The 24,403-nt window shown below is 41.6% G+C and overlaps 1 protein-coding gene across 1 annotated transcript; it reads left to right on the top strand.

Annotated features, from left to right (window-relative positions):
• Positions 1-232: 232 nt before the first annotated feature.
• Positions 233-24,108, top strand: LOC131273110 (uncharacterized). Its single transcript, XM_058275286.2, has 17 exons — positions 233-479; positions 1,449-1,510; positions 1,986-2,010; positions 6,620-6,775; positions 11,581-11,651; positions 12,109-12,133; positions 13,895-13,965; positions 14,412-14,436; positions 16,663-16,733; positions 17,163-17,187; positions 17,772-17,845; positions 18,300-18,324; positions 19,673-19,732; positions 21,492-21,580; positions 21,991-22,100; positions 22,178-22,272; positions 23,880-24,108. Exons 1-17 carry the CDS (start codon positions 452-454, stop codon positions 23,927-23,929), a joined length of 1,062 nt encoding a protein of 353 aa, XP_058131269.1. The 5' UTR covers positions 233-451; the 3' UTR covers positions 23,930-24,108.
• The last annotated feature ends 295 nt before the right edge of the window (positions 24,109-24,403 follow it).

Here is a 24,403-nt window from a genome sequence, read left to right on the forward strand (position 1 = left end):
TGAAAAAATGAAACTAAAAATACATTTTGAAACATGGGCAAAAGTCTTGGATATGTCTCCAAAGGGTAAAAAATGGCAAGAAAGCACATAAAAAGATGCTCACTGTCATTGCTATGATGGATATGCAATTCAAAACCAAAATGAGGTATCATAACATGCCCACTAGAATGGCTCTTATTAAGACATGGAAAATAACAAGTACTGGAGAGGATGTGGAGAAATAGGAGCACCCAGTCATTGCTGGTGGCAAAGGAAAATGGCCACACAGCAGCAGTTGGACCTTGCAATATGGAGAAGGCATTCACTCTGAAAATTCTGTGATGACTGGTCGCCATGGTTACTTCATGATGCACATCTGCCTCACGGTTCTAACTGTCACTCTGTGCCCAGAGAGATTTGAAGTTGGTGGCAGGTGGAAAAGCTCCCAGCTTCGTTCGTACGGCTCATCGAGATGGGAAACCTCAATTGCTGCTCAAGAGGTGTGAACATACTGACCTACTTAATTTAGTTAATACCCCTCAAATTGGCTAGTTATTTTTCAACAAAATATTCTCCTCATTCTTTTCTAGTTTCTCCTCTCCAACTCATCCTACAACATTTCAGATGAGCTTTATACTTGTCTCTTACTGCTTTGTTCATATTTTAGCTCCTTCTATCAAGCTGGTTGCCTTAAAATGAATCTCCCATTGGAAAAATTTAGTATTTCTTTTAATGTTCTATACCCTTCCATCTTCTCCTCAGCTCCATGTCTGTTTTGATGCTGTTTTTCACTCAGCAAGGGCCAAGTAAATCATTTATTTCAGAATTTGGAGTTAAAATGGTTGGCTTGACACATCAGAAGTGAGGCATTTCATAGGACGAACTGTAGTAAAGTTGGTTTTTAACGTGCTTTACCATTTCTGTGCATCCTGAAATGCACACATAACTCAGTATGTTTAGGGAATCCATTGCTTCCATTCATATAACTAGTTTTCCAAGAGCTTGAGTCTCTAAATGTCAGTTTATGAACCAATATGCACCTTTCCTTTTCTCCTTGGGGTTTATCCAAAATTTTCATTTGACAAACTTATTGATGCTTTCACTTACCCACTGCCCTCTCTAATGGTAAGTATGGGGACAATACTGTAATTTTTTTCTCCACCACCCAATGAGCAGCATATCTTTCAACACACAGCAATAGATAGAAAAATAGGAAAATGAACTCATAGACATTGATAGATAAGCAAGTGCTTTGACACTTTCCCACACAGAGAAAAAAGATAATGTATATAGATGAGAAGAGAAGTAAGATTTATGTAGTCGGTGGCCCAGTAGCAGCCCAGTTCAGGTTTGGTATAACCAACATCCATAAAGAGAAGCATCACGAGTCAAGCAGTGTTCCCAGAATAATTCATGAGATGTATTCCTGATATACTGAGAGTTACTCTGTGTCTTCCCACCTCCCACAGGCGACCCATCAGAGGAACTCCCTAATGCCAGGGCAGATGAGGAGAACCCATCTAACACAAAGGTAGGGTTGGCTTTCTGTATTTAAAATAAGTGTGTTGGTTTCTTGGTTTCTTTCTTTTGCAATCAAATTCAGATTTGAAAAATTCATCATGTAGAGTACAGAATTTAGGTACTGTCTGCTTGGGGGTAAGCAGGAATGGGCAGACTCTCTTACCAACAGACAGCTGGTGCCAGAGGGCCTTCGACATTGGTGGTGTCAGTTGGGAGATACTATGTAGAAGACCCCCTGCCTTAGTGGCATTTTTTCCTCCTTATATTAATAATTTTGTAATTGTGTGCCAAAAAGGAATAGAAGGAAATACAATCTGGGAGGGTCTGCACCTTTTCTAATGGTGTCCTCTACTTTGCTTTTTTGCTCTTTGACTTAACAGTGGATTCCCATCTGGTTTTCTACGGCAACTAAGAGGGCAAAAGACCTGTGTAAACAATACCCAGCCTAATCCGATTCTCACATGCTTTCTTTTCCTTCATTACAGGTAGCCTCAAGAAGAAGAGAACAAGGTGTGTATTCTGGAATCACTGAATGGCTGAGGATAGAGAATAATAGAAATCTAGATGAATTGGTGGGCTTTCCATGATGGCTTAGGTGGGGATAATTGGGATAATTCCCAATTTCTTGTGGGAGTGAGAATTGGGGATGATGTGAGAGAAACTGATCTCAAGGGAAAGAACCTTGATCATGTTTCTTCAACTTTGATCATGTTTCTGGAAGCAGCTGGGTTGCCCTTGGGTAGTGTGGATTAGTATTGATTGTAGTTGAGGCATGGCAATGAGTAAGTCTGTGTCGTGTAACTGTGAATCTGAATGTGCGTGTGTCTGTGTGCTTGTATTTATTCATACTAGACAGTGTTCCTGTTTACACAGGTAAATCAACATTGTCAACTCTACCAAGAAAATAATTCCTTCTGACCAGTGCACAGTTTACATACAGTAACTTATTAAATCCTCATCACAGCCATATGTCATGCATGTGTTTAAAATACCGACACCTCAGCTGGAATACAGAGGCACATGTCAACAATCTCACTAGAGCCTAACACTTAGAGCCAAGTTCTGTACCCAGGCATGAGGCTCCAATATTGAAACTGAACGTGCATTTAAAGCTCAGACATGGGGATATCAAACAATGTACATGGGAAATTTGGACAACATTCGCATCTATGCATGTACTTGAAGGTATTCAAGCCTACCGAGTTTTCAAGCACTGCCCATCATTATAAGATTTTGCCAGTGTCACATAACCCAGATTACCTCTCAAATTACCGTACTGCTAATTTCACATGCATTTGTCCAGTCTCATACCTGAGAGTTCAAAGTCACTATGTACGGAAACAAAGTCAATATCTCTTAGATTTGGGTCACTCATCATTACCTGGCCAGTATCTGATTAAAATCGGGAGATTCTTTTAGTGTATTTGCTAACATTATTGCCAGTAGCCCGAGAAATGTGCCAGTCTTGCAAGCCATGAGTTGTATGTACAGAGGAAGGTAAGAACTCAAAATTTCCCTTGGTTATTAGCCCAGGTCACCCTTATTGAACTGTCTTGTGTGCCTGGTTAGAGATCCTCTGTGCTCAACCCATGCCTATCTCCTTAATGAATTCCCCAGTGTGCGCTGCTTAGTGCCACCCTAGATCAAGCACCAGCTCTTTCATGAATACACACATGGAATAAAAGAGGAACTTGTTATTATGTAACATTTACATAATCTACAACTTCTATAAATATAAACATTTTTTTTAAGTTGAGAAGGAAAGCACAATAGCAAAAAGAGTAGTTATCTTAAATGCTAGGATTTCAACATTTTAAATTTCAAAATTAGATTTCCTATATATCAACAGATTACTGAATAAACACAAAAAATACTGTGCCCAGAATTCAATAATCCAGACCCTAAATAAACTGTAAACTTCCATAAAAGGGACAACAAATGGGGAGGCAGCATAAATGGACCTGCGGAAGGTGAAATGGTTTTAAAGGTAGTTAAGCTGTGCTTCAAAACAGATGGTGTTATGGGATGCAGGTTGTGTCATAATGAACACATTGCTATTTATGCATCTGTAGATTTACCATTTGTAAGACACTTTAGGAATTCTTAGCTGGAAATCCAAGGAATCTGCTTCTCATTTGTTCCTGAAGCTTTCTTTCCCTCCCTCCCTCCCTCTGTCCTTCCCTCTCTTCCTCCCTCCCTTCCTTCCTTCCTTTCTCCCTCCCTCCCTCCTTCTTTCATTCCCTCCTGTAATCAATGTTGTCACTAATGACCCACTTTCTTCTTTCTGTTTTATATCAAATATTGATTTTCTTTAGGTTTTTTTTCTCATAACAATTCACTTAAGACTTTTAAGGTGCTTCAGTGGTTATGAAGCATGACTATATAAATAAATGCTTAACTTAAATGGAAGGATTCCTTTTTAACAGCCTTTTGCATTAGTGAATTGTCTATCTTCACAGAAAACTTTTGCCAGATTTTGAAGTACATCACAGAATTGATTTCTTTGCATCGTTTGTTTGTAGTGTTACTTATAAGACTATACCCTGTATGACAAAAACGTATTCAAAGTACAGATAGGTGTTTTTGTTTCATATTTTTGCCGGGAAACAAATGCAATGAAAACTTTAAATTGAATATCTCATTCTCGAAGATATTAAAAGGCCAAAAAAAAAAAAAAAAAAAAAGGAGAACTAAAAAGTTTTGAGATTTGTCTCCTGTCAAATCATCCACAGTACAGGTTCTTTTGCAGAAGGTGTCACCTATACAATACATGTCAATTGCATTGATGTATAGAAGTGGTAATTGTATCCTGGATGCTCTGGGTGCCTCTTAAGTGTGCCAGAATGACCTGGGTATAAAGATGAACACCAAGAATGGGCGCACACATGGAGAAACTCACCCATGATGCTGTGGGGAGGGAGCTGTTACATTCACCTGGAAAACAGTGTTCTGGTATGGATTAGAGGCGTGTGCACCTGTGACCCAGCAGGCCCTGTCCTTGCTCTATATAATCTAAGGGCCATGAACGAGGCATGAATGCGATGTCCACACAAAGGCCTGCAAAGACTCATTTGCAACAGTTTGATCCTGAGCAGTCATTCAGGGAAACAATGCAGTGTATAAAATGTAGAAGGAATACACTTATTGTGCTATGTCCTAATGTGATATAATTACTTGCCATTCCAAATAGCAAATGTTGATTCACACAGCAACAGCTTGGAATTACCACAATATTCAGATATAACATCCAGCCGTACTCAAAAGAGTCTATACTGTGTGCTTCCATTGATAGGGTGTGAAAAAGAGAGAACTCTAAATGACGGTGATCATGGTCAGAATAGTGGTAATTGCTGGGGTCTACTGACAGGAAGTAGCAAACGATAGGCCGCCAGGGGCTGGACACATTCTGAGTGTAGGTCAGGGTGTTCACAACACGTGTGTTTATATGAACCACCAAGCCCTGTGAAGTGCATTTGTGTACTTCACAATCATTAAAATAAGCATTCGTGTTTAGAAAAAAGAAATACAAAAAGTAAGCGTGCCCACAAAGTAATCTCCAGGTCCCAGTGGCTTCCTATGTTTACCACACAATATTCATAAAGACATAATGCCAAAGCAGAACACACTTGCAAAGAATAGATATAGAGGGATACTCTTTCATCATATCAAGAGAATCTTGATACCAAACTCCAGAAAGACAAAGATGGGAAAGGGAAATTACAGAGAACATTCCTCTGAATACACGTGCTGAAATGCATGGAAAACGTCTGCATTTTGGACCAGAGATTACAAAGGAAAGTACCTGGGATTTCCTGACAGGATTTCTGTGGGACGATAGCAGAGGATGCAGGTTTCTGAGGGCAGCCTGGGAGAGGGAGTAGAAGGGAAATCCCTTAATTGATCAGAGTGTGGGACCCAAAGGAATGCAGGCCCGGGTTGCTGAGGAAATCCCTAGATGGGGATTCTAAGCTATGTCTAGGGATGGGACTCTCTCCTTCCTCACTGCTTACTCAGGCTTCACTGGTTGAAGGGAGCTAGTGCTTTGCAGAGCTGCCCTGGGCAGTTATTTGTGAACATCCTGGGTTCTGAGCCACCATGGTAGCCAAGCTGATGACTGGTCATCAGGAGTGGTTAGCTGACCCCCAGGAAGTCTTGCACAAGGCAGCTGACAGTGTGAATAGTTTGGGGTAGGATGTCCACAAGAGTCCCTGGTCCTTCAGAGGAACTCCATTTGGGGGAACCTGAGTCATATTCTGCATCAGAGAATTAACTTTTAGGCAGACAGTAGGGTGAGGATTTGAGCCATTCATTCTCTTCCCTGGAATCAAGTACTTGGCTGGCCTTTGCCCACGGCTCCTGGGAGGGAACTTGGAACCCCTGGAATTTGCCAAGCTGGGGTAGTGCTTACATTTCCTGACCCAAATCCTTCACTCAGCAATGTTGTAAACACACAGGACTCATTTGGGAGTGACAGGACATTGCACATATTCTCCAGGAGCTCTAAAGCATCACACCCATGTAGGGCTGAAAGTCAGTGTCACGCCTCCCCTGTCCTGAGCCATCAAGGCTCAGGACAAGCCACCCTCTCTGGAGGAAAGCACTAGTAGAATACTTGCTTATTCCTCCCAACTTTTAACAATTGAGCTCTTCTAAGTCTTTTCTGACATATTGGGCATTTTTCTTAAGGCTTTGCTTGCAATTACTCATTTTCAGTTTCATAATATGCACGATTAAGTAGATCTTAAAGTGTTCAAATGACAGTGCTGAAAACTCAACTCAGAAAATTTACAAGCTATAACCTGGCTTGGGTGGCCTCTAAATGGTATTTGAACCCAGTTAATCAGACACTAGCACACATACTTTGGCCACTGTGCTTTGCTGCTTTCCTATGCTGTCCCATCTACATAAAGGCATCCCACATCTGTCTATTGAGTGTCTAAAATGAACAACACAAAACTGCAACATCTTTTGAAACCAAAATTAGACCCAATGGGGTCTTCTGGGAAGCTCCTTAATGAGAGGATGATAGTTTGAACTCTAAATCATTCATTAAAGATTTCCTATGCTCAACTGTCAATAACATGTCAACTGATATTTCTATTGTGCATGCATTTCCCAGGTCCATGTCTCAAGTATAAAAAAAGAAAATGTGCTACTCAATCCAAAAAGTCTACTGCCCGCCATTCCCAGTCTGTCAGACGTCGCAAAATCACCATGTGGCCAAGGAAGAGGAAGGGCCATCAAATGTCCCCAAGCAACTCTTCTTCTTTGGAAGGTACAGTGGAATTGCAATCATTGTATTGCCTCAGTAATGTTGCCTGTAGTTTATGTAGTGTCCCCTACTGAGCAAAAACCTATATAAAGGCTAAGGCACCATCTTTTCTTAAATTCATGTTTGACAACTTTATTAATCGTGTTAGTAGATAGCACCACAACCACATAATGAAAGATGCACTGACAAAAGTCGGTTTGTGTTTACTGGTAAACAGCATTTCAAGGTAATGTTTGGTCATTAATCTATTTGTGAACTTTAGCTGAAAGAGTTGACTTCAAAAAAGTGCTGTGAGATTGTTATAAAAATGATATAAATTGTTAGAGGAGTTTTAGATTCACATAAAAATTGTGCGGAGAGTACAAAAAGATCCTACATGTTTCCCTGCTACCCTCCCAGTGCAGACCCAGCACTGTTTCCCCTGTTGACCCCTCTCATTATTATGGATGTGTGTACAATTAAAGGGACAGTACCAGTACATTGTTCCGGAGAATCATGCTTCCTGTCTACCCCTCTGTGCATTTTGACAAAGGCATATTGTCATGTAACTCCCGTGACAAAAATTCAGGTGTTTTATTGTGTCCCACAAATTACATTCAGAGATCCTTGGTAACTGTGTGTGGTGGACTCATTTGGAAATAATGTATTTGCAGATGTGATTAAGATGAGGTCTATTGAATTAAGGGTGGGTGTTAATATTCTATGACTAGAGCACTTTTAAGAAGGTAGGAGACAGAGGAGAAAGCTGTGTGAAGATGGACCGACACTGGGAGAAGGAGGCCATGTGAAGATGGAAGAAGAGACTGGAGTTGTGCTGCCATAAGCCAGGGCACCTGGAGCCACCTGAAGCCAGAAGAGTCAAGGAATGATCCCTGGCTAGGCTCCTCAGAGAGACAGAGAGTGGTGCTACGGACACGATAATTTTGGAGTTTTTGTCCCTAGATCTGTGACGGAATAAGTTTCTGTTCTCAACCCACCCAATTTGTGGAAATTTATTATGGAAACACTAGGAAACTAACTAGATTTGTTACTGGGAAGTGGGGTGTTGCCTTAGTAGATACAGGGAGAGGTCTCACAGAGGCTTCACATCAAAATATTGCCTCTGAACACAGACATGGGTGAAGTTTACCCACATGTTTCCGAGTTGTGTGCAGCCAGTGAGACTTCCCATTGAGGACCCAGACATCAATGATAACAAACAGAACTCAGCACTCTGCACTCCCTGGATTTCCAAATATGTACAAAAAAAAAAGGAAATCGTTGTTGTATTCAAGAATTTCGGGGAGTAGGCTTTTTGCATAAGATAACAAAAAAATAATGTACTTGTAGACAAATAAAAGTATATGAAAAACTGTATATTGAAATTTGATTGACTTTCCCTCCATTTTCTGTACTCCTCTAGGTTCTGTCGTTAAGTACCAACTGTTAAATTTTTGCACATCCTTTCAGATTTACTAATTGAACATTCATGTGAAAGTGACACTGTACCACAACTTTTCTAAGGGCTTTACCTATAGTACTCACATGTTCTTCATTTTCAAAGAAGTTTTAGATCACATGAAAGTTATTTGTAAATATGGGGATTCCCATTATAACCCCACCTCATCTGCTCACATTTTACACGTTTAACAATGTATTTCATTATTGTGATATATTTTTACAATCGATGAACAAATATGGAAGCATTGTTACTAACCATGGTCTATAGTTTGCATTACAGTTTACACTATGCCCTGCACAATTGTACAGGTCTTGACAAAATGTATACTGGCCTGTATCTGTCATTGCAATGCCATGTGGAACAATTCCAATGTGCCAAAAATGCCCCATGTGACACCTATTCTTCCCTGTGCTTCCCCACAGAAACTGCGGTGATCGCTGTCTTTCCATCAATGTGGAAAGGACTTCTAGTCCTAGAGTAATAATCAGTCTACTTTGGCCCATATTTACATTTTCCTCTTTTTGGGTGTTCATTCCTCAATCTGGAGGATTTTGGAATGCTTATACCCATGCTACTTCTGATTAAGATGGGTTTTAGGTCCTATGGGGTAGATGGAGGAAACACTGTTGCTTGCAGTGCTAGATACTCTCTGTCTTTTGGGATGGGCGTTGTCCATCATCCTTCTTTTGTTACTTATCCTGGGTGAATCTGAGGAACTGGAGTTATTATTAGTTGAAAGAAACTGGCTGTGTTTCAATTATTAGTTGAAAGAAACCGTTATTAGTTGAAAGAAACTGGCTGTGAATCAGCAGTGATGGTCATTTGTATGGAGCCTTCCATATCATGAAGGGTACTGTATTCATTTTCCAGGGCTGCCATACAAAGTACCAAAATCTTGGCCACATAATAGCAAACAAAAAGAATAAGACCTAGAAATGTATTCTTCTACAGCTCTGGAGTGCAGAAGTCTGGAATCGATGTGTCACAGCACCATGCTCCCTCTGGAGGCCCTAGGGGAAGAGTTCTCCTTTGGCTTTCCCTCTCTTTTGGTGGAGGATGGCAATCTTTGCTGATCCATGGCAAGTAGCTGCATGAGTCCAGCCTCTGCCTCCACATTCGTATAGCCTTCTCCCTTTACTGTTTCTTTCTGTGTCCCTTCTCATTTTACAGGGACACTAGCCGACTGGATAAGGGAGCTTGGGAATGGTATTACATGCCTTTTTCTACATCCGTGTGCTCTCTGGCCAGGGAAATGTTTCATGTTTCTGGGGAGGTTTAATTTTATTTCTTTTCCCCTTTTGAGTTCCTGAAAACTTTGTTGCAAATGCTTTGGTATTTACATTTTTTTCTGATACCTTTTCATTTTCTTTCTTTGAGAATTACTCAAAGAATTGGAACTTTATGATAAACACTTAGTGTCTTACACATAAAATTATTTTGTCATTTACTTCAAGTGTCATTTGAAAATTACCCATTTCCTAGATGCCTTAATCACTGTTTCAGTCATCGTGTCGGCACTGCACGGGAGCACTCCCTGATAAAATATTGGTCAGTGTCTTATTATACCTCTCCTAAACAGTCCTCTCCCAATCCTTTCTCCATCCCGCCTTTCTCCACTCCACCCCACACAAACACACATACAGCACAGCAAAGAAATATATTCCCATTTAGATGCTGCCAACATTGGGGTCACTATAAAGGTCTCCTAATTCTTCACTCAGAACTCTGTTCAAAGTTAAGTTATGGTTCATTCCATGCCTTGGCAAATATATCAATGGAGACACTTATAATTAAGGTAAAAAATCATCCAAAGTGATGTTTGTATGCATTTTGGGAGAAAGGACTTCATAATAAATAAGACCACTATCATTTGTAAATGCCGTTCATCTCACTTGACTGGGTCTCTGTTAACAGTCAGGAAACTCATTCATTCAGAAGAACAGTCATATATACACGTAGGCTGTCAACAATAGGATCTTTGCCAGCTTTGTCAGATTCATTCAAAAGGGAGATGATACCTGAATAATGTGGCTGTTGTTAAGCAAAGCAGGTAAACTTGGAGTGTGGACTCCTGGGTTGGAAACTAGCGGAGTCTTGAGTAGATGTATCTTGAAAGAATATATGCAAATTGATAATAAGCACAAGAAATGATACTCAATATAATTAATCCTCAATGAAATGCCAATCAAAACCACAATGAGGTGCCCCTTATATCCAGTAGGGTAGCTAATGTTTTTAAGAGAAAATAAAATGAAAAATAACAAATATAAGTGAGGCTGTGAATCAACTGGAAGGCCCATACGTTGGTGGAAGGAATGTAAAATGGATCAGCCACATTGGGAAATAGTTTGGCAATCCCTCATTGAGATAAACACAGGATTACCATAGGACCAGCAATCTAACAACCAGGTCTATATATAAAAAGAATTTAACTTAAAAGAGGGACACAAATAGGTATTTGAAAACTCAGTGTTTTTTGCAGCATCATTCAGAATGGCCAAAAGTTTCAAACCACCCACGTGTCCATCAATATGGGAATCAGTTAAAAAAAAAAAAGCATATCCATAGAATGGGCCACACAATGTAAAGTTCTGATGCACCCTACTATATGCATGATACTTAAAAACATTATACTGAGGAAATAAGGAAGATATGAAAGAAAGATAGTGTTTCGATGTACTTCTCTGAAATATAAGAAAAAGAAAATTCAGAGAAAGAAAAGGAGATTAGACTTTATTACCAGGGGCTAGGGAGATAGGAGATTGGGCCTATTGGTTAATGGCTATAGAGTTTCTGTTTCAGGTAATGAGAAAATTTTGGAATTGAATGTTTGGTGGGATGGTAACACAACATTGGACATGTAATTGAGGACAGTAAATTAATTGTATAGATAAAAATGGGTAAACTGGCAAATTTTATGTTATGTAGATGTGAACTTGTTGAAAATTTTAAAAAATCCTGTAGAACAGATGAGAAATTCAAAGTCAACAAAGATCTGTGAGGGTGAAGCAGTATCTCATGATGTCCATGAGATTCCGGCAATTTGGCTGGATTTCAGAATGGGTCGGATAAGAGTTGGAGCCATATCACTGTATCATATTGTACATTTTAGTACCACTTGTTCGTGGGCTATTTCACATTGATTTAGACTCTCTTTAGCTACAAAGCCAAGGATCCTATTTCTGATGCCCATGATTTCCCCTCTTTGGTCTCCTTCTTCCATGAAGTGTGTCGGGGTAACTCCACAGTCCATGTTTCCTGACCACCCAGACCTGCACATTGTAAGCCCCTGTCTGGGTCAAGCAAAGATCCCTGAATAATATCAGCCATACCCCACCGTACTGAGTGTTACTCTGTGTCCCCCTAGCTCCCCTGGAAGACCTGGTGGAGGACCCTCTTCGTGACAGGGAGGATGAAGTGGTTCCACCTAATGTTGAGGTAAGGTCATCTGTTTTGGTCTAAGATAGAAATATTCCTTTCTCTTATTTGTCCTTTTCAACTGAGCAAATATCATAATATATGATGGTGTGAATTATAGATATCACCCACTGGTCAGGGGAAAGGATATGTGGAAGGCTTCTCTTACCAAAGGAGCCCTGATAAAGAAGGCATTAGAAATTGAAGCACCAGGTTCTATAGCATATGGTAGTGGGCTTTTGCCTCGGCACCAGTATACTGCTTGGATTTAAACTTTTGTAATTGCCATCAAAATGGTCTGGAAAGTCATATCCATCAGGCAACACTTGAGCCATTCCTAATGTATTTTCCATGTTTATTTATGGGGCCTTTGACTTTATGAATGCTTCCTATCAGTTTTCATAAAATCACCAATACCTGAGAAGGTGCTACTCAACATCCTAGGATCCTCATAGTGTTTTCTTTTTTGCAATTGCAGGGAAACTCCAGAGAAAGTGAAAACGGTAGGTATTCTGTGCTAATCCCACATCTGAGGGTAAAACAGAGGTGAAATAAGGAACTTCCAGAAAACTTTCAGCTGGGGACATCCTGGACAAAGCATCATGGTGATGAGGAAATGGTTTCTGCGAAGGGAATCTACCCTTGTTACTACAGTCTGTCGTTTGGTCTGTGGTCTCTTTAGGTTGTGCAGGCTTTGCATGCATGGGGGTTTGGGGAGTCCAGTGTGAGTTTCTGTGGTGTAATTTTGACTTTGTGTGTGTGCATATGGGGGCAACCATGAGCAGTTTCCCAGATGTTATATCCCATTTAGACTGGACAATTACCAGGGACAACAGGGACAGTTTTCTCAAATATATGCCATCACCACTGCATGTTCTGTGTTCATGAACTTGTTCCACACTCACCAAAGCTGGATCTGGGGTTTGCTTTCTATGACCACAACACAGATGGAAAACTGAGCGCAAAGGTGAACATCCCAAGCTCTTGCACTGCTAAAGGGAAGGTCCTAAATGGGAACCTAATCACATGCCATCATACTTTGAGTTACAGACCTGACCTTGCCACTCAGCCATATGCTTACCAGAAACCATTACAAGGGAGTTACAGCATCTGTATAGATGCATAACCCAGAATTACATGAGCCTACAAAGAGACCAAAACTGCCCATCGTTATAAAGTAGCCTCAGTGGTCACATGACGTAGGCCGACTACCTGTGCTAACCACCACAGACTTTGATATACTTATTAGTGCTCAAAGGACACGGTAATCATACATGCTAATGAGCAGCTCCAAATTCTGAGAGTCATGAGGCACCACATGGGATGGCATGATCCATGATAACTGGATTGAGGTCACAGCTCAGGAACTTACCCAAAGCAGACAGGCATCGGGAGGACAGTTTAGTACCTATGACAGCATCATCCCAAAGGTCCCGATAGGCACTCAAATCACGAGTCCCACAAGATGGTCTTTGAAAAATAAGAATGCAGATACACCTTGGTTCTTAACCTGGTGTCCAAACCCCTTGTGGAAACATTCCTAAAGAGCTGCATTTGTGGGTGTTGACACTCAGTCTATATGTCCCTACATAATGGCTATCCCATATTTGATGGCCAGTGATGTACGGTCAATATTTCAACGGCTACACACACTTGGTGTGGAAAAGAAAGACTGGAAGTAAAACCATCTGATTAATAAGTGTTGCTATTTAAATGGTAAGATTTTAGTATTCCCAATCTTCTGTGATATGTTATCTTTATCCCAATGGGTTAGTGAATAAATGCAGTAGAATGCATTACATGGAATGGAATCCAGACCACCAGAAAACTTTGCTTCTAATCAAGTGATACATTTCTGTAGAACAAATGGTCAGTGCAGTGTCTATATATGTGGCGTGGAGATTGGATTCATTTGGAGTTTCCAGAAGATACTGGCACTTAAGTGGAGATATACTATAAAGAGGAGGGATGATGGGACTCAGGCATTGAATCATAGCATGTTTTTCAGTGCCATTTGTACACGGGGTATGGTCAGAAGGTCTAGGTTGATATTAGCTTCAGAGCTAGGGATATATATTTTTGTTTCTTTCTGGCTGCTCTCTTTGCATCCTTCCTTCATGATAGAAGAGGGTCCCACAGCAGTTCTCAGCATGCTTGATAAACTACCTCCTCTATAAAGTTAAGAATCTTGTCCAAGACTATAAATTTACTTTGAAATGTGTGAGAAACACACCAATGTGATGAGTTATTCTGTGTCACCCTAGAAGACGAGGAACAACTGATGGGGGCACTTCCAAGTGATCAAGAGGATGAAGAGGTCCCATTTAAAGCCAAGGTGAGCTTACTAGTCATTGATCTAAAGTTGATTTTTTGGTCTCTTCCATTGGAATTGATTTCAGATGAGGATACCTAATCATGAACGTATTAGATGAAATATTCCATTTCCTTGGGGTGGGAAGCATCATGTGGGGGCTCTTCTAACTGATCCAACATTGAAGAGATCAACCACAAAGGGGAGCAGATGTTGACAAAGTAGGCATTTGCTCAGCTACAATTTTGTTCTCCTTGGATTAAGAATTTGTAATCGCCACCCAAATTGAATTTAACAAATGCGCGTCCAGGAAAAGCTCATGCCTTTCTTGGTGTGTCTGCTACACCTGCTCATCAGGTTTGCTTGACCCCTATTTCACACTTGAATTTCTAATGCTGCAAATCAAGCAAAAATCCTTTGCAAACAGCCAAAACATGATCTGATCCTCATACGGTTTTCTCTAATTGCAGGTGGCCCCAGGAGAAAGTCTAACTGGTACGTATCTAGAATTACTGAATTGAGGTAATTTTGGATTAGACAAGCAGGACATTGATCCTAGGTTTGCCTGGAAAGCCAAGGTGGTTCCAGTTACTGGTGGGATTTTCTGAGGTATGGTTACACATTAAACGTTAATTCCTCCTGATAAGGAATATGGTCCTGCTCTACTGTTCTCCCAGTAGATGTATTCACTTCACTTGTATGGATTTGTGTCTATGGCAGTCATGGAGTGTGTATGAGCGAGCCTATTGGAGGGATTGAGAAGGTGTGTGTTGGGGCATTGCTGTGTGTTTCCCTAAGTGAAGCATCCAACATACGCAGGACAACTGTCATTGAAACCTTTCTAAAACACCACCACATCACCACAGCACATATTGCATACAATAACCTGTAAACATCTCACTAGAATCATTCCTGGAATTATGTAAACTCTCCCTAGCCCTTACAGCCACGTTCTGAGGGGCATAAATTAAGGACCCGAGGTTTCAGATTCCTAAATTGTAGAGACAAGATTTGGACTGAGGCATGTAACCCCTATACTACTACTCTGAACTACTGAATATTACCTAATCACAGGTATGGGTCACTAGTGACAATGAAGGAATTTCCACTGCCTATATATATGTATGTGCCCTAGGCATTTCTTAAACATGACACTCATGTGTTAGATATTCACAGGGGTCACATAACACAGGTTAGCAGGTGCATTTTACAAGATACTTATTCACAGTTATTAGTGTGGAAAACACATAGAGAGCCCCATATGTTGCTGGTAGACTCACAGACTCTCAGACTCATGAGGTTTCGGTAGGACAAGCTTGCCAATCGCTGCCAGTACTGGGTCACAGCTCAGCACAAGGCCCAAGCAGACAGACAAGGATTGGAGGGATATTTTCATCTATGTAATAACGTTATCACCATAAGCCATTAAAAAAAAAAAAAAAGATCATTCCGTGGGCTACTCATTTGAGGAAGAGTAATGAGTAAGAACTCAAATTCCCTCTTAGCCATTAGGTTCATGTTCATCATTCTTATTTCAAGTTTCCCTTATAGCTAGCATAGAGATTCACGCTCAACCCTCAATCGATCCTAACTAACTCTCCCACTGTGGGATGGATCATATAAGCGTGGAGAGTCACATCACACCATGAATACAAAAACATGGTAATGAAAAGGAAGATGAAGGGAAAGTATCATATGGTGAACATTGGGTACTTTTAAATGGTAGTCCATGAGTATTATGACAAACCCTATAATTATCTTTATGACAACGTGTTAGTGACTCAATACAAAAGAATACCTTGTCTAGAATTAAATCCAGTCAACCAATAAATGAATAAATAAAACACTATACAACAGATTAGTATTGTAGTAGGAGCACTTTGCATTAGTGGAGATGGAAATGACCGTGGAAAGTTCAAAAGGGCATTGACAACTTGTCTAGATTCAAAACAGGAAGGGGGAAGCAGATTTTGTCTCAACGGACAGAGCGTCCACCTACCACATGGGAGTTCCAGGGTTGACACCCAGGGCCTCCTGACCCGTGTGATGAGCTGGCCCACACGCAGTGCTGGTGCGCACAGGGAGTGCAGTGCCACGCAGGGCTGTCCCCCACACAGGGAAGCCCCACACACAAGGAAGCCCCACACACAAGGAGTGTGCCCCATAAGGAGAGCCACCCAGCATGAAAAAAGCGCAGCCTGCCCAGGAGTGGCGCCACACACACGGACAGCTGACGCAACAGGATGACGCAACAAAAAGAGACAAAGGTTCCCAGTGCCGCTGACAAGAATATAAGTGGACACAGAAGAACACACAGTGAATGGACACAGAAAGCAGACAACTGGGGAGGAAGGGGAGAGAAATAAAAAGTAAATCTTAAAGAAAATAATAATAACACAACTATTAAAAAAACAGGAAGGAAAAGTGATGGAGCTCTGTAAGTAATACCATCTGTTTAATACTATTTTTAGATTGACTATATCATGTTGAATTTGGATGCCTTTAGGTACACAGACAAAGAGTCTTCATTTCTCATTTTTTTTCCTGTTCCTCTTCTCCTTTACCATCCTTCTTCCACCAAGGAGGATGGCCCAGCAACATATTTTTACAGACTCATTACCCCTCAGGTCCCTATTTTCTCGCCCATTGCAGTGTCAGGGTAGGTCCCTGAGTAACCCATGAACACCGCCCAATGTATTGACATTTACTGTGTCCTCCCAGGAACCCCGAAGGGCCTGCTGGATGAGTCCCCCAGTGAGAGGGAAGATGAGGAGGTTCCGTCAAATTCCAAGGTATGGTCACCCATTCTTTCTCTGATGTCAAATTGCTGATTTTAAGTTTTGGGTTTTTTTTTTTCCCCCTTTCTCTTATTTGCCAATTGAGTTCAGATATGAAAATCAGACCAAATAATTATAGATGATGTCTACAATTTCCTAAGTCAGGAGAGTGTTCATTTGGAACCTTTCACTAACATCTCTGCTTCAAGAGGAACTTCAAGGAGTCCCCTCTACATTACAGGGCTAGGTTTCCTCCTCAATAGATGGGAGAGATGCATAAAACAGGAAATGCTGTGCCTTTCCACAGGTGTCTGTTACAATTACTTTTGGGGCCTTCATCTCACCCCCTGTTTCCCATCTAGTTTTCTCAAGGCAGCAACCAACTGTGCAAACACTATACAGCCTGCTCCAGTCCTCAGAGTGTTTTCATTTCTCTAATTGTAGGTGGCTTCAGGAGTAAGTGAAAATGGTATGTATGTTGGTATCACTTTACTTCCTTTTTAAGAACATCTAGATGATTTAAACTAGGGGTTTCATGCTTTCTTTACTGTGGAAAGCATCCTGATTTTACCTTCCATGTGGGCATAAGAAATAGAGGGGTCCTTCTGTTTTAGAGGAAGAAAAATGGCCACATTGTACAGTACTTTCAGCAGTTGTGTTCTCCTTAGGTGGATTGGGTTTTTGTTCATATCCCATGATAGTTGCACACTTTACGTGTATTTAAATGTTCAAAGTTCAACAATAACATTGGGCTTTAAAATGGGCAGGAGGAGTGGTAAGAAACTGTCATTGAACAACATCCTCTTTTTTAGTAGCTTTGCAGGTTCCTTTTATGGTGCTCTGGGACGTCTTTAGCTACAGTGCCAAGGACTGCTTCCCTTTGTATTGCTGCTCCTCCCTGTTGCCCTCCTTCCACTCCTTAGCAGCTCACTTAGGCTTGCTGAATACCTGCCTCCTTCTTATTCTAATCCCTCGTCCAAGTCAAGCAATGCTTCATGACTGTACCCAGAGCAACTACCCCAATGTACTGATGCTAACTCTCTGTCTTCCTAGCTCCCCCTGAGGGCCTGCTGGAGGAACTTCTAAGTGCCAAGGCCATAGAGCACACTCCATTTACTTACACCAAGGTAAGGCCAACTTTCTTTATCTGAGATAGAACCATTGCATTCTTGGTTTCTTTCATTTCTAATCCAATTCAGTTATGAAAATTTGACCACGTACAATATAGATGAGAGGTTCAAATGCTTGGTGGGTCAGTGTTCAGTGGGCATCTATTAGGAGCTAATCCCAGTTTGAAGGGGGCTATCTAAATGGCAGCATCAGGTTATAAACTATATGTCAGGAAGACATTCTTTAGCAGAAATTTTTTCACCTGGAATTAAGAATTTTGTACTTAGTAATCAAAATGGACTTGAGAGATGCATCATCCAGGACTGTTCATGCTTTACATCTGCTTTTGGTTTTCCTTAACTTCATTCTTTCCCTCTTGTATTCTAAAGTCTCCAAGAGGACACAAGCCTCTTGTAGCACTATAGATTAAGTTCTGATCCTTACGGCATTATCTTCTCTGTAAAATTGCAGCCAATCCCAAGAGCAAGCAACAATGGTAAGCATTCTGAAATCATACACTTGCTGAGAAAAAGTCCAGATATTAAAAAACATGAGCCTTCCTTGTCGATTGAGTTTAAAGAGGTTCCTGATGACAACCTCCTTGTGGGAATGAGGATGTGGGTGTGGTGAATGAAATGGACATTCCAGGTAAGAACTAGGGTTGTCTTTCTTAAGAAGTTGAGTACTGATTAGTTGGCATGTGTTTGTCTGCATGGAAGTGGTGTGTGTTTACATGTGTATGTTTGTGATGTGATTCTCAGGATACAGGTTTTGATTCTCAATGCGCATGCGTACAAATGTGAGTCTTTAATGTGTTTTCGGGATTTTTCACACACCAAACAGCACAATGACTAGTGTCAACTTTCTTTGTTAAAAAATCCCATCAATATCTCTTCAAATATTATCAAATCATGTCCTAAATTAGTGTGGCTTACAATATGTCAAGTATACCACAATAACTCAAGAATAAGCCATCAACATCAAAGGCAATTTTCACGAAGCTCTACAGGGACTGAAATGTGGTACAGGACCCTTCTTTCTGGGACGTAATAATATGTCTTGGCTTAATCATAAATCTCTCCTCTTTGTAAGGCTTTACTTATACCTCATAGCATTTTGAATGGTCAGCATGAAAGAAAGGCAGACATACATGTCCCTTCATTAACATATGAGACAGGGAAGTTTCGAGAAGGTGAAAGAAAGTCTTCAGAACTGGACATTTAATGAATACAGACCAAAGAACTTGAGATTTTAGGCGCTTTGACTCCTAATGCACACGTTTTCTTCAAGCCTCTTCTGCCTGGCAGAGTCTCTACAGTTCTCCTATGAATTTGTCAACATTTGTCATTTTAGTTCACACAGCCAGGGCATCTAGAGCAGATTCTAGTTTTTGCAGTTTTGCTAAAGCCCAATGCCCATTTGTGCAGGTGGCTGTGGTAGGTAGGGATGATGCAGAAGGGAACACGTCCATCCTCACAAAATGCTCCCCAAGGCAGCAGCCCAGAGTCTAGCACTAGGTCTGTGCTTTGAACTCCTCTAAGACAGAGCATGTCCAAAGAGTCATAATTTCAGGGTGACAAGATTGGAGGTCAGTGCTCTATTTTCCAGCTAAATAAGGGAGTGAGAAGTTGAGAGCTCATACCTTCCCCTCCTCTCCCTCACTTGCAAGCACTTTGCAAATTCTTGCTAAGGCCTCGGGCTCCAGAGGGACCCAGAAAGGTCTTAGAACCCAGGGTAGAGAGCTGGGTTTTCCTATGGTAGCCAGCAAGGTCTCAAGGAAGAAGGGAGGGATGGGAGTGGCCCAATCCTTAATAACGTTCCTGCGCATCTTTGTTTTCCTAAAGACTGGCTTGCGGACCGCAAGTATGACTCCACTAGCAGCAATGACGACGACGACAATCCAGGTAGGTTACAACTCTCAAGGAAGGATCCAATGGAGAAGATACCAAAACCAGTGGTTATCTGGTGCCTTGGAGTCTATGGAAGGGGGCATGATATTAGAAAGTACAGGAAATACTTATGAGGGCCTGCTTCCATCTTTTCATTTTCAATAACATAAAAGTAGGAGATATAATGACCGTGAGCTTTGTGTGTGTTGTGTGTTAAATGAAACTTCCATGTATTTTTTTTTTAATTAACTTCCCATGGATTAGTTTTTTCATGTCTTCTCAACAGCCTGACAACAAAACTTTGGTTTCCTTTGCTTAGCATCCCATAGTAACTGATACAAGAGATTGTGGTTTGGATTTAAGTGTTGAACTTCAATGGAGCGGGTCTTTTGGGACACAATCTCTCAGGTTCTCACCTGGACCAGGAAAAAAAGTGTTTTTAGCTAGTGCCAGATGGCACCTGAGAAGTAGGGCCTCATCCCGTGCACTTTTAGATCTAGTTTTACTTTCTTCATGTTCCATCCTTACTGTGGATCCTGCTTTAAAAGTTAACCATGGGTTGGAAGCCATGAAGAACATTTTCTCTGGGCTTAGCATGTACCTGTGTCCTTGAGAGGAGTGGCTAAAGCACATTCTTGAACTCACTACTATTTTGCACTTCCAACCCAAATCCAAAATGCCAATGTAGTTGGGAAACCTAAATTTAATTATATCTGAGAATGGTTTGATTCCAGTTGCCCCAGAAGAGCTTTCAAAGCGCAGCACGCTTTCTGAGGACTTGTGTGACTGGGCCGCTGACTTGTTTCACACGCTGGCTCTCAGAGTCCTACTGAGCTGGTGCTCTGGAATTGAGGATGCCCAAATCAGAGCCTCTTGGCAGCAGGGCCACAGGTTTCCTCCTGCTCTTTGAATTCAGTGCTATGGTCAGCAGTGCCCTGTTTCTCAAGCAATATTCCTTTCTCTCCCTGTGCCTTTCCGCAGGCTTCTCAAAGCACCCAAGGTACCCAGGCCTAAGAAGGCTTGATGGGACCTAGACGGCTCAATTCATTTAAATAGCCACACATTCTACACAAGGCTATTAACACACTTGCAAGATAAGGGAATGTGGACAAGTTACTTTACGCCTAATTTCATGTTAATCCTCTCTAAATCGTTTTTTTGGAACCTATGGAGATGTTGAGAGGACAGAATGTTTGCTTCACACCTAAAGCCATAACAGACACTTCAAAAACCACTTGATTTTGGGGGTTGGTGGTAGCTCTCTTCCACAAGATCTGATTCAACTCCAGATCCTGAGCGTTACATCTGGCATTGGTTGAATTGGTAATTGGCCAATCCATTGAATGGAGAGGGTGGCATGATACGCTTGATCATTCCCCTATGTTCTCATAAGGAAGAACAATGTGAATGGAAGACAAGAATAAAGGAAATAAGCAGTATTGGGAGAGAGAAGAGAGGCAGGGAGGTTATGAGGGAAGATGATGGAAAGGAAATCAACATCATGCTTAGCAAGACATAGAGAATATGCCTGCCTTCTTTGAGGACAAGGAGGAAATGGGCATTCCTCCCCAAAGTTATAGTATGTGAGGTCTGGTAAACGGACCCTGTTGACATTAGGCCAACCACACAGGGCACAGGAGACGCTATCGAGGCCCAAAGACAGTTGGGAGTGATACAGACAGAATTGGGTGCCAAGCTCAGGTCATGGTATGACAAAGACAATAGGGGCTCTAATTCTCCGCTGAATGCTAACTTTCTCCTTTCCTTTTGCAAGGTCACCCTATCACGGTCACCGCAATGGTACACTCAGAGGCGTTTTTCTCGGACTCAGAAGAGTCAGACGTAGAGAATGGCAATATGCATGTAATTTATTTCCTCTTCTTGCCTAATTTTAAAATCTTCCTGTTTCTTCTTTGTAAGCCTTTCTTTGTAGCTCTTCTCTTTCCCCCTCCTTTTATAATTGTCATCTCAAAGGTCCTGGTAGCCTCCAGGAAGGTGAGGTTATACAATTGACAATGCTTTTAAAATGTTTCTCTACCTTCTTCACCTACTGTATTTTAACATTGCATGGATTTCCAACCCTACTATGCACCATAAATCACCTGGTGTGTCCCTGAATGGCCCAGGCAAGAAGTTGTGCTGAAGTCTGGAGCATTGGCCCACATCACGTGGGGTTGGCCCCTGGGAAGTGTGTTCTGGGATGGACTCTCCCTTCACTGCCTTGTTCCTCCACATATGGCTCTGGAAAAGCACGTGTGTTCTCTACCCTGCAGCTGTCTACACTCTTTGAGGAGGAGGAGTCTGTTGACATCAACCTTCTTTTCCGGGAATGCACAGAAGGAATCAACGATGTGAAAAGCGAGGAAGAAGAGGAAGACGACGTGTTAGTGTGGAGTAGTGGGTAGGATGAAGAGGGAAGGGAAACAAGTTCACGTGCACTAACTTTCTTTGCCACTTCAGGAAATTCAGCGTTCATGAGGAGTTTGCCGGAGTGCCTGCAACTGTGTGTGAATATGGAGGCGGAGATAGGAATCTGATGGGGAACATGAGCACAGGCAAGTGAAGGGTGCCCTGAGAACCTCTCCCCGTGAGTAGAAGTGCTTTCCACGTAAGCCCTAAAGCTGATCAGCTATGCCTTCCCTTGGCTCCTTAATTTGTAGGAGAGGGCTCTAGCCCTCTTCAGGACCAAAGTTTGCCCTCCCAATCCACTAAGGCCTGCCAAATCCTCCTGTCTTTCTTTCTGAGTGTGGTGTACACTGTGGAGTAACCTAGAGTGCCACCAATTCTCATAGGGAAAGGGTGAAATTAGCCTGTGTTAGTTTGCCACGGCTGCTTTATCACATATCAGTGATTAACTGAGGTAAACACAGGAATTGACACTCAGTTTAGGAGATTAGATGCAAAATCTAGGTGACAGCATGATGATGCTTTCCCTGATGCTGCCAGCAACACATAACTCAACCTCTGCCTCCATCAACTGATCATCTGTCTTCATCTGTCTCCCGGTGCTCCTGCTCTGAATTTGTCTAGTCTTCCTCTCTTTGGAAGGACTCCAAGCATATAGGATTAAGGTCACCCAGATGCAGGTCGGCCTCCCCTTCACTAGTAAGATCTCTGATGACCCTATTCACAGATGAGTTCACATCCATAGGTGTGCAGGTGAGGATGAAAGCATGAGTTTATGGCTGCCCGTTATTCAACCCAGAACCCAGAACAGTGGGGTCACTCTCAGGCAAACAGGGTAGCTACTGAGGCCCTGTTTTCTACCTCAGTGGGACCTGAGTCACAGCTGCCCAAGCCTTGGGGTTCTAAGCCTCTGTAGTTTCCTTCCGCATCCCACTTCAGCTCACACTCATTTTCTCAAGCTGTACTTCTTTAGAATTTATTCATGTATGTAGAATTCAAACAAACACAAAGCACAAAGGAAATCTACCTGCTGGGCTTGCTGGGAATGAGAAAATCAGAGAGGATTGCATGTTACTTAAGTCTCCTTATTTATTTTATAGTATTTAAGTAATAACTCTTATTAGATTATGATGAGTGTTTTGTAATACTTACATGTTGGAATATCTTAATGTAAGAAAATATATGATTTTGGCATCAGTCACTTTATATTAAAATGGGTTGCACAGTAAGCTCAGTGTTTGCTTTAGGATGAAACTGTTAATTAGGGAAAGAGCTCCAAGAATCTGTCCCTTTTTGATCTGAGGCTTTCGCCACTGGATGCTGTTGAGGACCAGGGTGGAGGGAGCAAGGTTATCGCTTCCATGCCTCTCCCTTCAGAATTCCTGCCCCTCACCTGGCCCAGGGAGATGGGCCTCTGCCTTTTCTTTCTAGAGGACTTGAGCCCACCTTTTCCTCTGCATCAGTTTCGTTCTCCAGAGGACATTCACTTGAAAGGTGCCCGAACTAGCAATCAGGTCACAGCCCTTTGCCTGGAAATTTAGAGACACTCTTAGTTGTAGACGGCACCTTCTGCAGACAGCAGCAGTAGGAATTCAGTCCCTCTGGATCTGGCTCCTGGGATATCATGGACCAAAGATCACCTCTCCGAGGTTGGTCTGAGGTAACTTTTGAGTCCTGCAAACCACCTCAGGGAAACCTAAGCTCCTACCACCTCTGTGCCTCCCCAGTGATTCCAGATCCCGTATTTGTGTTGCAGATCCTACAACTGACTGCTACAAGGATGCTGAGCTGGAGGCCTCAGCCTGAAGCTGAGTAGAACTGGAGATCTTATGGCGCTTGGAGACACTTATGTGCTCACCCTTCTACTCCATTGTGAATGAACAACTAAGTGGCACTTTAGTTTTTAATCCAAAGACTTAGATGAAGTCTTAGAAATAGGTTTTACTTTTAATTTTATGTCATATTAAACAGCTTTTGTACCTTTACTACTTATATTTCTTATTCTTTATGTAATAAGTAAAGAAATATACTGATAAGTACCCTAAACAATGTTAGAGCTATATGAATTATAATATCTGGTCTCTTTATTGGCTCCCACCAAGGTGATACACTGCCTCATGGAATCCTCACTGAGTGTTAGTTGAAAAAATAACTGGGAACTGCCAGCTTATCATAAGTCCTCCTGTCAATGGGTTTTTGAAATTTCATTTACTGAACTATGTTCAGTCACCTGGAATGGGTCATGCCAAAAATACTCATCTTGGTCTAGCAGGATAACTT

Source organism: Dasypus novemcinctus, chromosome 13, assembly GCF_030445035.2.
Source record: "Dasypus novemcinctus isolate mDasNov1 chromosome 13, mDasNov1.1.hap2, whole genome shotgun sequence".
NCBI lineage: Eukaryota > Metazoa > Chordata > Mammalia > Cingulata > Dasypodidae > Dasypus > Dasypus novemcinctus.

Coding starts and splice junctions, on each gene's coding strand:
- LOC131273110 (XM_058275286.2), top strand. CDS start 452: ATGGGAAACCTCAATTGCTGCTCAAGAG. Junction 6,776..11,580: donor CAACTCTTCTTCTTTGGAAG/GTACAGTGGAAT, acceptor GTGTCCCCCTAG/CTCCCCTGGAAGACCTGGTG. Junction 22,273..23,879: donor GATGGGGAACATGAGCACAG/GCAAGTGAAGGG, acceptor TTTGTGTTGCAG/ATCCTACAACTGACTGCTAC.